Genomic DNA, 13147 nt, shown 5'->3' with positions numbered 1-13147 from the left:
TGGTCAGACCAAATGTGATGGAGACAAAGGGCAGGAAAGGTAGGTGTGGGTTTGGTCAAGGGGACAGGAGACAACACGAATATACATTTGGGTATGAAAGGGACACAACCAGCGGGGGGGAAAGCTGGCTGCCACCTCTCATTTGGTGCAAGTAACTAAAATTTTCCTCCTCAGGTGTTTTGTTGGTAGTGTTTTTGTATTAAAAATTACAAACAGACAAATTATTAGATTATTTTTAAATAAAAATGAGTAGCACTATGTGTTATGTGTAATTAACTGTGTTAATTAGTACTTCAGTCTGGGTTGTTGGTTCTCATCTCAGACCTGAGATCTGGAGCAGTGGTTGCCAACCTGAGGGGCTGGGCCCCCATAGAGGTCGCAAGATTGTAAAGGAGGAGAATAAAGAAATGTGAAAAGCAAATTGTTTGTATTTTTCTCTATTTTTGAAATGCTGGATAGTATTTCTTCTTTTATTCTCTGAAAACTTTTTGGTTTTATATATTTCACTGTCACTCTTGTTTGAACTGCTCAGCTCATACAGTAGGTGTATTCATCCTTTGAGGAGTGAGTATTGTTTTTTTTTTTTTTTTAAAGTTACACTTTAAAGGTACTAATGAAGAGGGATACCAGGGCCTGTTTTGTCAGGGAGTATAAATTGAGAAACTGGGCCACTCTGGATTTCATATAGCTCAGTTTCAACTGGACCAAGTACACAAGATCTAACTGGCATTTGACATTTAATTGCTTTAATGTCATCATCTGAATACCTGAATTACAGAATGTAGACAATCCATATGAGCTAAATCTAGGTTGAGCCCATTTTCCTTGCATCCATTTTAGAAACAGGAAGTTCTGTTTTGAACATATATCTCTCCTGTTGCTCTGAAATAGCTGCACTCGCTTTACCTCGAGTAGATTCCTGAGTAGGTCACAGACTAACCACAAGATTTAGGCTATTAGCACTAGATTTACAGCTCATGAGGCCCGAGGCACGTGCTGATATCACCTATGTTTCCACACGTATAAATAGGCCAGAATAATTTCTCATTTCCCCTGAGAGAATACCTCATCCTGTCACAGAGTTAGTTAGCGTGAACAGCTTATTATCCACAGCTAAATAAAGAACAGGTCAGGTAGCTGCGTGTCTTTTGGGGCTCCTAATTTCCAAAGTACACTGAAAACTAATATTTCTTTCATTAGAGGAACAAAGGAACATCTGGATGTCTATAATTCTATAGGCTCAGTCAGAAAGTTGAAGTGATTTGGGTCATTTTGAGTTCCAGTTGTGGAAACTTCGGGACTTAACTTGTTATTTTATCGACACCTGTTACAATAACAACCGGCTTCAGCTACACGTAATCTGTCATGTGCGTGTCTTGTGGAAATGGAGTGACAAGGTGATTGTTGTGACGCTCTAACAGGTGGACGTGGAGTAAACCACCCTGGCCTGGACTCCCGGTGCTAAAACTGACAGCAGTATGTGTGATGGCTGCAGAAGCTACACACAGGTGGATCTGTTCCCCCCGAGGACAAACATGAACCAAAGAAAACACCCGAGAGAAAAAAAGATAATATTTCTGTGTTTAGGATAATAAAGTGTTCCTATGATGATGATGCATAATGTAATCATGCTAAAAAAACAGCAGTCAGCTGTAGGTGGTGTATACGTGTACTGATGCACATTTGTGTGAAACCGTGGCTACATTATTTACAGTGACAACAAATCCAGTCTAGACATTTTCCTGGACAAACCTGACCTCATTACTCACAGCTTGGTTGAATCATGTGACTAAAACACACATCCATCAGCAGCGTGGGCCCGTCTAACGTCGGTAATATCAGGTGTTACACTGAGGATGAGGGCTATTTTCTGTTTTTATGATGTTTGTTCATAGCATGTGTTCGGATATGTACGCACATACAGAACATAGTGCAGTATAACCATTTGTAAGCGCTTATGTTCGGAGTCATCTATCCTTGCTCTTAAATTCCTGTTTGGAATAAAGATTGCTGGATGACTTTCATCACACGAGGTAAACACATGCAGAAGGTCATCATTGTGGATGAATGAGTAAATCTGGGCCTGTTTTTGGATTCACAAACCTCCTCCCAATGTGCGTCACAGGACACTGAGGTTTATTACCTACATGGAAAAGATCTCACTCAGGGTTGTAGCATGTAAACTCGAGTTTACTATATAGCCGCATGTCAGACCTGAAGGGGGGGAAAACTAAGTACATTTACTTTAGTATCGTTCCTTAAGTGCAATTTTGAGTTACTTGTTCTTTACATTTACTTTACATTTCTACTCCACTATATGTCACAAGTGAAATATTGCACTTTTTTACTTCACTGTATTTATTTGACAGCTATATTTAGATAATTTGCAGATATATTGTTATAGGTGAAACAATCCAAATAAGTAGTTCAAATTAGCTGCACCTCAACCAGACACATAGTTAAATGCTACTTACATCTTAATGCATCAGCAAATAATATAGTAATCCTAAAAGGAGCCATTGTGCTGCACTTTTAGTACTTTACTTCAAGTACATTTTGTTGCTGATACTTCTGCATTTTTACTTAGTTTTGAATGCAGGTTTACTTGCAACAGAATATTTTTATATTGTCATATTAATTTTATTTACAAAGGTTTTGAGTACAAATACTCAATGACAAGTAAAAGTCCTGCATTAACATTTTACTTAAACCTACTACAAGGAGTTTTTTACTGGTTGTGAAACAGTCTCAATTTAATACTAATTCCTCTATATGACCTACATAAGATCACTAGACCATCAGTAAGAAGATTGTAGATTATTCTTGCCTTCTAATGGGTCGGATTCCCCTTGAAATCAGTGAAATAGGGCGGCAGAAACACTACTGCTTTTGTCCAGAATCGACACAAAATAAAAGTTCCTTGTTGCTGCTTTAAGTACAGAAGTATTTGTAACACAAAGTACTTTCAGTACCAGAAGTGAATGTATTGATTGGACTGTGAAATGGCCCTTAAATCATACATTATTGAATTATTATTAGGGAAGGTTTATTTATGTAACTCAGTTCATAAAGGTATAAGCAGCATTTTAATGTTGCAACTGGCCATGTTAAATTCTTGTGTAATTTAATGTATGACAACGCATCATATTCATTATCACATAGAGCAGGATGTCTATTTTTCACAAAGTTTGATCCCCAGTTCCTCCTGTCCACTTGTCCAAGTGTCCTTGAGCAAGATGCTGTTCAATATAAGTGCAGTCTATTTACCATTCAATATATATTCTACAAAGTGACTAAATCTATAACTACTACTTTCCACCACTGGACTTATTGAGCAGTATTGAGCAGGAGTTAGGCTTGAGTGCCTTGCTCAGGAGAACCAAGTGACTTTTTCTTCACTTTCCCCACAAAATGTTCAGGTTGTATCTTGAAATCCTGCCTCTTTAACCTCCACAACAGGTTTGAAACTTAAGCCAGTGTTCATTGATGGTGTCAGATCTCACGTTGCCCAGAAGAGGTGGTAGTTTAAATCATGTGTGTCAACAAGTTAGGGACCGAAGAGTGTCACTGAGTGAGAGATCTTAAGCGCTTACACTGAGACCCACCACACGACATGCTGGAGGAATGACACCCATCCAGCTACAGCCTGCCTGAGCCAACTAGACCTGGACCCCGTGATTATGTCCCAGTCCTTACACAGACTCACACACACACACTACCTTACTCCTGTTACTCACACTCACTCCTGGATTTACACTCACACAGATTGCTGAGAGGCTCTGAGTGCTTGCCAGGGTGTTTGGGTATATTTAGAGGGGGGTTGTAGTGGTGGTGCAGGAGCAGGAGGTTTTATACACTCAGACCTTTATAATCCAGAGTGTGCTGGTTGCCTTTGTCACCATGCACTCGGGACTGGCACCACGCTACTGGCTACCAGTCTGCCCACACGTCCAAGCAGCCAGGATGGCTGTGGCAGAGGATGAGTCGGACAAAACAAAGGCAAAGGTGATGATCTCTCACCTACTTCCTACCAATCAACAACCTTATCATCATGTGTACACATTGAAAATAAGAAAGCTTATTAAAAAACGCACCACAAAAGCCTGAACTAGCTCAGAGCTTTTGTCTGGTATACAGGTTATGAAGGATTCCTTCAGGCATTGAAAGTTTTTAAGCGTAAGAAAAATAAAACAAAGTTTTTGTAAATTAAAAGACATCATTGGAAGTATTTTTCCAGCATGTTTCAGTCCCTTGAAACTCTTTCTGTCCTACAGAATCAACACTTGACATCCTTCCACAAAACACCACGAGGGATTGTGTTTGTTACAGCACCTCGTAATATGACGTGGCACGCAACAGGATTTTGTTTTACCGATGTCAGTTTAATTTCTCACCTCAAACATGCATATATCGAGTCTTAAATTTCAACAAAACATTAAATAGTATTTGATTCTGACATCCAACTGAGAGTAAAAGCAATTGCATCAACCAGCACCCTGGAATAATGCAATATAGTTTTATCAATATTAACAACACTATAGACCAGACTAGTTTCAGATATTGAAATTAAAGGAAAAGAATATTATAGAATATCAAACGTAAAGTACTGCACATACACAGTTAGGGATAGATGTATTTTATAAATTTCTGTATATCCTGAAATATAAAGTACACCTAGGCTATGCAAAGTCCTTTAAAACTCTACAGTGAGTAAGGACTATAAATATAAAGTTAAGGTGTGTCACGCAGCACAAGTTAAGATATGAAGAGCACACATCCTTGGGGAGATAAGATGGGTGTTCTGTCTTAAATACACGTTGAAAGACTGTTTGCAGAAGTTTTGCAGGTTCAAATTGGGATTCATAGATTACAGTCTCGTTTTAACTACAGCAAAAGGTTTGGTCCCAAATTTCAGAACTTTCTAGTCACTCGTTTTATCTCCATTCATGTTCAAAGCTGCGGTCACGAGACTTGGATGTGAAAAATAGTTTTGAGTCGCGCACCAGCAGAGCGCTGACTTTCAGTGAGGGTCCACCGCCATCATGTGGTGAAGAGGTCGACTCATCCTGAGTGTGGGGATTCAACAGGTTGAATACTCTCACTGCGTTTCAAATGGAGTCAGAGATATGAGAGTCATGGCGCACGGAGTTTCATGTGAAATAGTATTTTTTGGAAATCTTTGTATTGAATAAGCCCAATGTTATGTTAGTTAATAACTGGCTTCTTGCGCATGCTGAACAAACATGAAGCCCATATTTGAAATGTTTGAACTGAGACATAAGTCCAGCTGCTTGTTGTGCATGGGCGGATTAAAGTATTTTTTCTGAGAGTAACTCACATTACAAATATTTGAAGACGTCTCAACCCAAACTCTCTCTGTGTGTGTGTGTGTGTGTGTGTGTGTGTGTGTGTGTGTGTGTGTGTGTTCTCTCTCTCTCTCTCTCTCTCTCTCTCTGCGGTGATGCTGTGCGCAACTGCGTGACGGAGTCGAGTGTATTCAAAACACCACCCCATCACCCGTGTCAAATGTTCGTCGTTAATGTCTCAGTGTTGGAGCTCTTCGGATAGAGACACCATTGCTTTGAGCCATGGAAAAGTTTGTGCTTGTATTAATTTTTCTACTAGATGTTCTAGTGTGTTTGGGTACCGGTCAGCACCATTTACGCACACGTGCCGGACCTTGGAGACAACGGATTCAGTGGGAGAATAACGGTCAGGTGTACAGTTTATTGAGCACGGGGACTCAATATCGCTCACCTGCGCAGGTCAGAAGGCGAACTCAGCTTTTATTGACAACTAAAAACAGTTTTAACCGACTTCACCCTCCTGTTGCGCTCAGCAGATCCACCAGAACCAGATCTGGACTCCCCGAGGACGCAACCGGGGGTTACTCTCAACAGAACGAGGTCAGCCAAATGGACGCGTCGATTCTTGGTGCGGATGCAGGTCCGTATTTACTCGCCTCGGGACGACCCGGGACACTCAGCCAGTCCCCACCGCGCATCGCAACCACAGGAGAAGTTGTGGCTGTGGGATACCGTTCACAGCAGGCACCGTCTAACGACAGTGCTCCAGCTTTAACCACCATTCAGGAGTTCTCCGGCAGCGGAGTCCCGAGAGGAGGTCGGAGTACACCTGGAGATGACGCTGGCGCACAACGGGCCACTGCCTCACCGGTAAGATCACCCGACTTTACGCACAGTCGTGGCGGCACGACAAGATCTGAGAGCACGGAGTCAACTGTCACAGGCGGATGGGCCACGATGGCTGAGGATAGTGGGAATACACGTCGGGTCCCACAGCAAACCAGTTTAGGAGACGCTCGCAGTGCGCAAAGAGCGCACTCACTGACCAGAATCACACCGGAGTCAAATGTTTCTCCCACAGCGCTTTCCAGTAACTCTGTAGAAATACACTTTCCTCGTCCAAGGCCCGACTCAACCCGGACTACGGACACGAGTGACCCACGAGATCCGCACAGTATTCATCACAGAAACTCAGTTTTCTACGATGTTTACCCACCAGACCGCAGAAACAGGATCACCGTGCGCCCGGCACCTGGACCGGGATATGGCACCAGGTTCTTCCACAATGGTGAGGCGGACAGGAGACATTATAACCCAAGTGCATAAAAAAACATACAGTTTGAACGCAATAAAACATATATATGATATATATATATATATATGCACCCTAAAATCAAAGTCTAAATCAACAAGCTCTATCAATTATAGCTCATTCTCGGGGAACCATAAGTAGAGCAAAGCTCAGGCACAGATGCCCCAGGATCATTTTTCACCTTCAAAATTTAAATCCCCTTTTTTCTAATGCAAATTTTAATGCATTTTTAATGAGACTGAGAGTTAATGCCCCCTTAATGACAATACTAATGTCTCCAGTATGAGAGCCTCTGAGCAAAATAAAAATAAATGGTGGATTTATAGCCGAGCAGTTAATGGCCACTCAAAGTTTTCCATTCAATAATCCCCTTGATTTAGGTCGTTGATAGCAAATGTTCTTTAAAAAGTAAAATTAATTTAGTCATTTGTTATATCAAATCAGTAGATACAGAAAGATTTCTTCACTTATATATACAGGTGAGATATTCAGAAGGATTTCTGCCTGCATATTTAAATCATCACATACATTTCTGTGTTGTTTTCTGCCTCACAGAATATAAATGAAAAGCTGCCACCTCTTTGAGAGTAATGACCCAAAAACAGTTTGAAGCTGCTACTTCAAAAATGGAGGAAAAATTAATTCCCCTGCATTTCTGGCTGAGTCCATGCATGTATTTACATTCATTATTTTTCTTTCTGCAGGTCTCCCAGACTTGGTTCCTGACCCTTATTACATCCAAGCTGCCTCTTACATCCAGAGGGTGCAGATGTACGCACTTCGCTGTGCTGCTGAAGAGAACTGTCTTTCTAGGTGAAAATTATTTTCACCACACATTAATCAACTCAAAAGCAAAGAATTAATTCTAATAATTAGTGAAAATATAAGTAGATTTAGTGTAAGTCTATGTAAACCTTTTAGTTATTCTTGTGTCGCTATTTGTCCTTGACTGACATTTAGTTGTGCTCTCTACTGTGTCATAACATTTTATACCTGTAGATACAAATATCAATGAGGGTGTGCTCATATAAATAAATAAATAATGATCAGTTAGGATTCCTTTGAGGGTGCCACATTAGGATGTGTGCTGGCCTCAGTCCCATTTGGAAGCTACAGCTGAGTGACAGAGCGGCTGGACACAAACCTGGCAACCGCCCGAGATTCTCTCCTCTGATCTGAGCAGCAACTTTGCCAAGTAAAAGAGGCTCTGAAATGAAAGGCAAGGGATTCCTGAGGTGAATGTAAAAAAACTACCAAGGCAAGACCAGAAACCACCTCTGCCGCTTCAAACTGTAAACCACCGTCATGTAACCTGGTTGGGGAGGAGAAGAAGGTGCAGTGCGGTGTTTGTGGAGGATAATGTGTTGTAAGAAAAAGGCCTTATGAGTCAATCAACAGCTGTACACTTGAGGTAAACTTGGCTCGTTCCCTTCCTGTTTCCCTTTTCCTTCAGGTCTGCGTATCATCCGAGTGTGAGGGACCTTGACTACAGAGTCCTGCTGCGGTTCCCACAGCGAGTGAAGAACCAAGGAACAGCAGACTTCCTCCCAGTGAAGCCCAGACATGAGTGGGAATGGCACAGCTGTCACCAGTGAGTTCAATGTTGTTATACAAACACACCACCCAGTCCAGACTCAGAGATAGTGTCATTCAAAATTATTCCTCAGTTTATGTTGTTTTTATTATTTTACTAGTCTCATAAAACACACACGGCTTCTATTTATTTATAAAGCCATTAAACATTTAGGAGGCTCTACTGGCAGAAATGGAATATAATATTCATACTTTATGTTTTCATTAGTGTTTAAACACCTGAATATTGGAGCCGTTGTGTTTTCGTTGCCTTGTGAGTAGTGAATGTTTTTTTTAGTTTCACAGTCACTGTAGTTTCTCCTACACACTTCACAACTCATTCTCATTCCCGCCAAATACAGACGCCAGCGGTGTTCAGTTGGTTGCAATATGAAACTTCACTGAATCCTACACACGAGTCCTTTAATTCTTCTTGGTTTTCTACTGTAGTTTGATTGGATGCTGCCGAATGGGTTCAAACAAAGTGAATGAATGTTAACGTTTTAGGAAAGGATTTGATTCGTGTCAACATACTTTTCTTCTTCTTTGGGCTTGAGGGAAGTCCAAGTGAAGTCACAATTCATTGGTGTTCAAGTCGAGTTGCAAGTCTTTTTTTATTTTGTAAAGTCGAGTCTAAGGTCATGAAACTTCTGTCATGTGACTTGAGTCCAAACCTCCCATCAAAGAGCATCTAAGAGCTCTATTTTGTGCCACTTACAGTTTGTTCCTCTTTTGGTGCTGTTGATCAAACAATATTTTAGACATGAAAATGATATGCATGCACTGTTCCTATTTTGGCCACTATACTGTCAACATGAGCTGACCAACACACTAGAAATAAAGATTTCCATAACACATTGTCTGTGTGTCTCCAGGCATTACCACAGTATGGAGGCCTTTAGTAACTATGACTTGCTGGACGTCTCCACTGGACAGAAGGTCGCAGAGGGACACAAGGCCAGTTTCTGTCTGGAGGACACGTCCTGTGACCCGGGAATACGACGACGCTTTGCCTGCACAGTTCACACACAGGTTGGTCTTCTTGGTCTTTTTCCATTGATCCATCCAGTATTTTATTAATTTATCGGTTCATTTATATTTGTTTGGTCATTTTATTTTCTAATATTTGATTAGACGACGAGTCATTACTGTATTTTTTTATATCACTGACATATATTTGGAAGTAATATAAGTTTGGTTTTTTCTCAGGGGCTCAGTCCTGGTTGCTACGATACATATCATGCCAACATCGACTGCCAGTGGATCGACATCACTGATGTACCACCTGGAAACTACATACTCAAGGTGGGAGTGGTAGAACTGCTTTATGAATAGAACCTGATGAATAATAATTAACTTGAACAGAATTCACAGCATCTAACTGGATATATTCACATTGCTGTTTCTAATGTTGCTCAGGTGACAGTGAACCCCTCTCAGCTAGTTCAGGAGTCAGATTTCTCCAACAATGAGGTGCTCTGCGACATCAGGTACACAGGAAGCTACGTCCAGGCAAGAAACTGCAGGATCACTGTGTAAGTCAGTCTTACGGTGTTCTCAGTCTTCACAGCTGAGATCAGAAGTAAAAAAGAAGAGCTCATCCCTGACGTCTGTTCTTTGTTTCACAGAAGCTGACCTGACTCAAGTTTCCCTACAGGTATTCTCTTGTTGCTCTTAATGTACAGTTGCTACTCCGATGTGCAGCTGATTTACATTTAAATATTTGCTACTATATAAATAAATCTGTTTGTATTTATGTCTTATGATATATTGTAGCTACAGTCAGGCTGGTTAGATGTTAAGTTATGTTGTTTTTAGCGATGCAAGAGGAGAGCGTGATTCAAAAATATAAAGAAAACAAGTCATTCTTAAGGAAGCTGTGGGAATTAATTCATACTGTATGACTGAATTGGTGCTCATTTTAAAGAAAACAGTTCCTCTTTGTTGAAATGTATTAGTATTTTGAGAGAAAAGATCCTCTGTCTGATATTGACCACATATGTACTGGAGTGAAGGATTAATAAGTGCTGTTACAATATAACAAATACTCTCATGCTTGCCTTTTAAGCAGCATGCCATGTATGATTTTGTGCATTTTGGTGTCTATTACCCGAGTACAAATGTATAGTCTGTTCTTTTACAATCTAATGAAAGAGTTGATTGTTTGAAAGTTTTTTTTATCGTGTTTTATAATACATTTTATTTGAGTTTGGTTGGAAAAAAATAACATACCAATGAATGCCTTATTTTGAAAAAAAAAAAAAAAAGATCTAAATAATCACTACTGATGGGATAATTTGAGCAAATATTTAACAACATGAAGTCTTCCACTGCCCATTTACCATGAACAGCAGTTAACACAGGCTGAGGGCCATTGCTGTGGGGAGTGGTACATTTCTTAAAAGCTTTTGGAATAACACACCTCAGAGAAATACCTGAAATGATTCCACTTAGCACGTTTATGTCGAATGGAAACGCCACAAGCCTGTTGTTGTGTGTTTGTCATGTTGTGTTACAGTAGATGAAAAACATTTATTCACCTGGAAATAACTCCATGTGAGGTGTCTGGGAATGTCTCGCTCTATTTACACTTTGTCACGGATTTATTAGGGACACCGTCTGACTGGTGCTATATGTGGAGATGTATAAATAATCACCACAGCTATTTATAAAAAACCACACAATTCGATCATTTAGCTGTATTTGAGCAGTTCTCTTTGCAGTCCAGTACAAATATATTGCTTCAGAGTCCTGTAATGTTAAATACAGAGCGTGAAGGTAAAAGGTTTTTAGGTTTTTGACTGTACAAACTCTAATTTGTTACAGTACCACAATTCTCACAATAGCTCAAGATAGTCATATTATTTTAATAAATTCAACAGAGTAAATTTGTGGAAGATTTTCTTCTTTCCTTCTTTCATGCCTTGATGAAAGAAAGAAATAGTTTCAGGATGTTAATGAGATGAAAATGCAGGCAGGTGGGAGCTGAGGTCAGGGAATATTCTCTCTACTCTGTACAGCATCTGTTTCTGTACTAGACTTCATGGTAATTGTAAGAGTCTGTTTTCAAAAGGTTGCTGTGTGTCTCTCAAATGAAGACCTCCATCTGTTATTCTACACTTTGAAAGTTATGAAGGCGCCCAGAGAACCAGCAGACTGTTGGGATGTTCACACTGCGTCAACATTAGTGTAGTCTGCTACTCAAACACACAGATACAGTGGTGAAGTATATGTTCAGATCCTTTACTTGAAGGTCCAGTGTGTAACATTTAGGAGGATCTATTGTCAGAATATAATATTCATAGGTATGTTTTCATTAGTGTATACTGAATAAAGGAATTGTTATGTTTCTGTTACCTCAGAATGAGCTTGTTTATATCTACAGACACTGCAGGTTGCCTTCCATGGAGTCTGCCATTTTGACCCGCCATGTTTCCACAGTAGCCCAGAAGGAACAAACCAGCAAATCAATGAAATGTACTTGAAATATGAAAGTAAAAGTGTGAAATATTCTATATGACTGATATATTATCATATATAAAATTATAAAATGATTAATACAGTGTAATTTTACTGTTGAGGTAGAGCTAATTTTATCTACTTCATATACAGTTTGTGGTTAGTTCAGTGGTTCCCAACCTATGGATCGGGCCCCTCCAAAGGGTCACAAGGTCAATCAGAGGGGTTGTGAGATGATTAATGGAAAGAAAAAAGTAAAGCTCTGGGGGAAGAAATGTATTAATTATTTTGACTTTTCTCTAATCTTCACTGTTTTGTGAAATATTAGATAATTTGACTCCTTTCACTCAATTCCCTCTTTGCTGCTAACAACTCATAGACATCTGAAACATGACAAGGATCCCAACTAGAGACTGCTTTTTTGTGAGGAAAACTTGGAAATCACTGGTTAAATCTTGCATTTTTTTTTTCACGTTTTTTGTGGGTAAAAATGTGAATCTGAAAAGTAACCAGTAACAACATCTGTTAAAAACAAAATATACCACCTATACCCACATCGCACTGGGCTTGAACCCGTTTCACTCAACCTCTTATCCAAACACGGCCTTCTCTGTCGAGCCCACTCCATCTTTGGTCAGAGAGCCCTCGAGGTGTTTCACTGATGTGAATCTAAGTGTGACGGAGGGTCACGGCAGAGCCTCCTCCACCGCTCCAGGTGCTGTTTGCTCAGGGCAGGCCGATGTGCTAAGCCTGCAGGGCGTGCACGATGGACAGAGGTGCCGGTCGCCCCTGCCTGCCCCCGCTGGAGATGGCGAGGAGGAGAGAAATTCCACAGATCCACAGACGGCCAGGCAAACCTAAATGCAAACCGCTGACATCAGCAGCACCACAGAAACCATCCTTATCACGGGCTTACTGTCTGTGAGGCTGTGCCCAGAGCCCTGACTGTCTGAGACTCCCAGTCAACAAGTGTCAGAGCCAACAGGCGAGACTGCAGTGACACTTGATGGCAGTCAGTTTGCTCCTTGTACAGACACAAACTGTCAATAATGACCCCTTCGACCTTTGTGCTTCTGATGTTCCCCTTAGATTTGATTTGATTTATTTAAGGATAGACTCAGAGATAGATGAAACTTTATTCTGTTGTTCAGCAGTTATTCTGTACTTCACTGAAGTGATATAACACTTATATTAGAGCTGAAATCAAATCAAATTGTGTGGGTTTTTTTATCCACATGAGGCCTCAGGTGAAGCTATAAACCGAAGATTAACGATGCTAATCAAGGCGGAGTTTGACAGAAAACCAAAACCAATGAGCTGAAAGAGGCTAAACTTGCTCTTAAAATCTCCGATAGTGCAGCTTTAAATTAAACATTCAAATCAGGTTTATTTTATAGCTGCACTGTCTGTATGTCACACATTGGTAAAGCTCGTGAACCATAACTCACAATAAACTCCTGTGGGTTTGAGCGTGTTCACATAGTGTGAGTTCATTGTG

At 40.4% G+C, this 13147-nt stretch overlaps 1 protein-coding gene across 1 annotated transcript; it reads left to right on the top strand.

The window, feature by feature from the left end:
- The first annotated feature begins 5513 nt into the window (after positions 1–5513).
- loxl5a (lysyl oxidase-like 5a) lies at positions 5514–11546 on the top strand. Its single transcript, XM_051377616.1, has 7 exons — positions 5514–6594; positions 7323–7431; positions 8072–8209; positions 9066–9222; positions 9400–9495; positions 9610–9725; positions 9819–11546. The coding sequence occupies exons 1-7, from the start codon at positions 5589–5591 to the stop codon at positions 9823–9825; spliced, it is 1629 nt and encodes a 542-aa protein (XP_051233576.1). The 5' UTR covers positions 5514–5588; the 3' UTR covers positions 9826–11546.
- Positions 11547–13147: the final 1601 nt, after the last annotated feature.

This window comes from Dicentrarchus labrax, unplaced genomic scaffold (genome assembly GCF_905237075.1).
Source record: "Dicentrarchus labrax unplaced genomic scaffold, dlabrax2021, whole genome shotgun sequence".
Taxonomy (NCBI): Eukaryota; Metazoa; Chordata; class Actinopteri; family Moronidae; genus Dicentrarchus; species Dicentrarchus labrax.
This window is presented reverse-complemented; position numbering and strand designations above follow the sequence as displayed.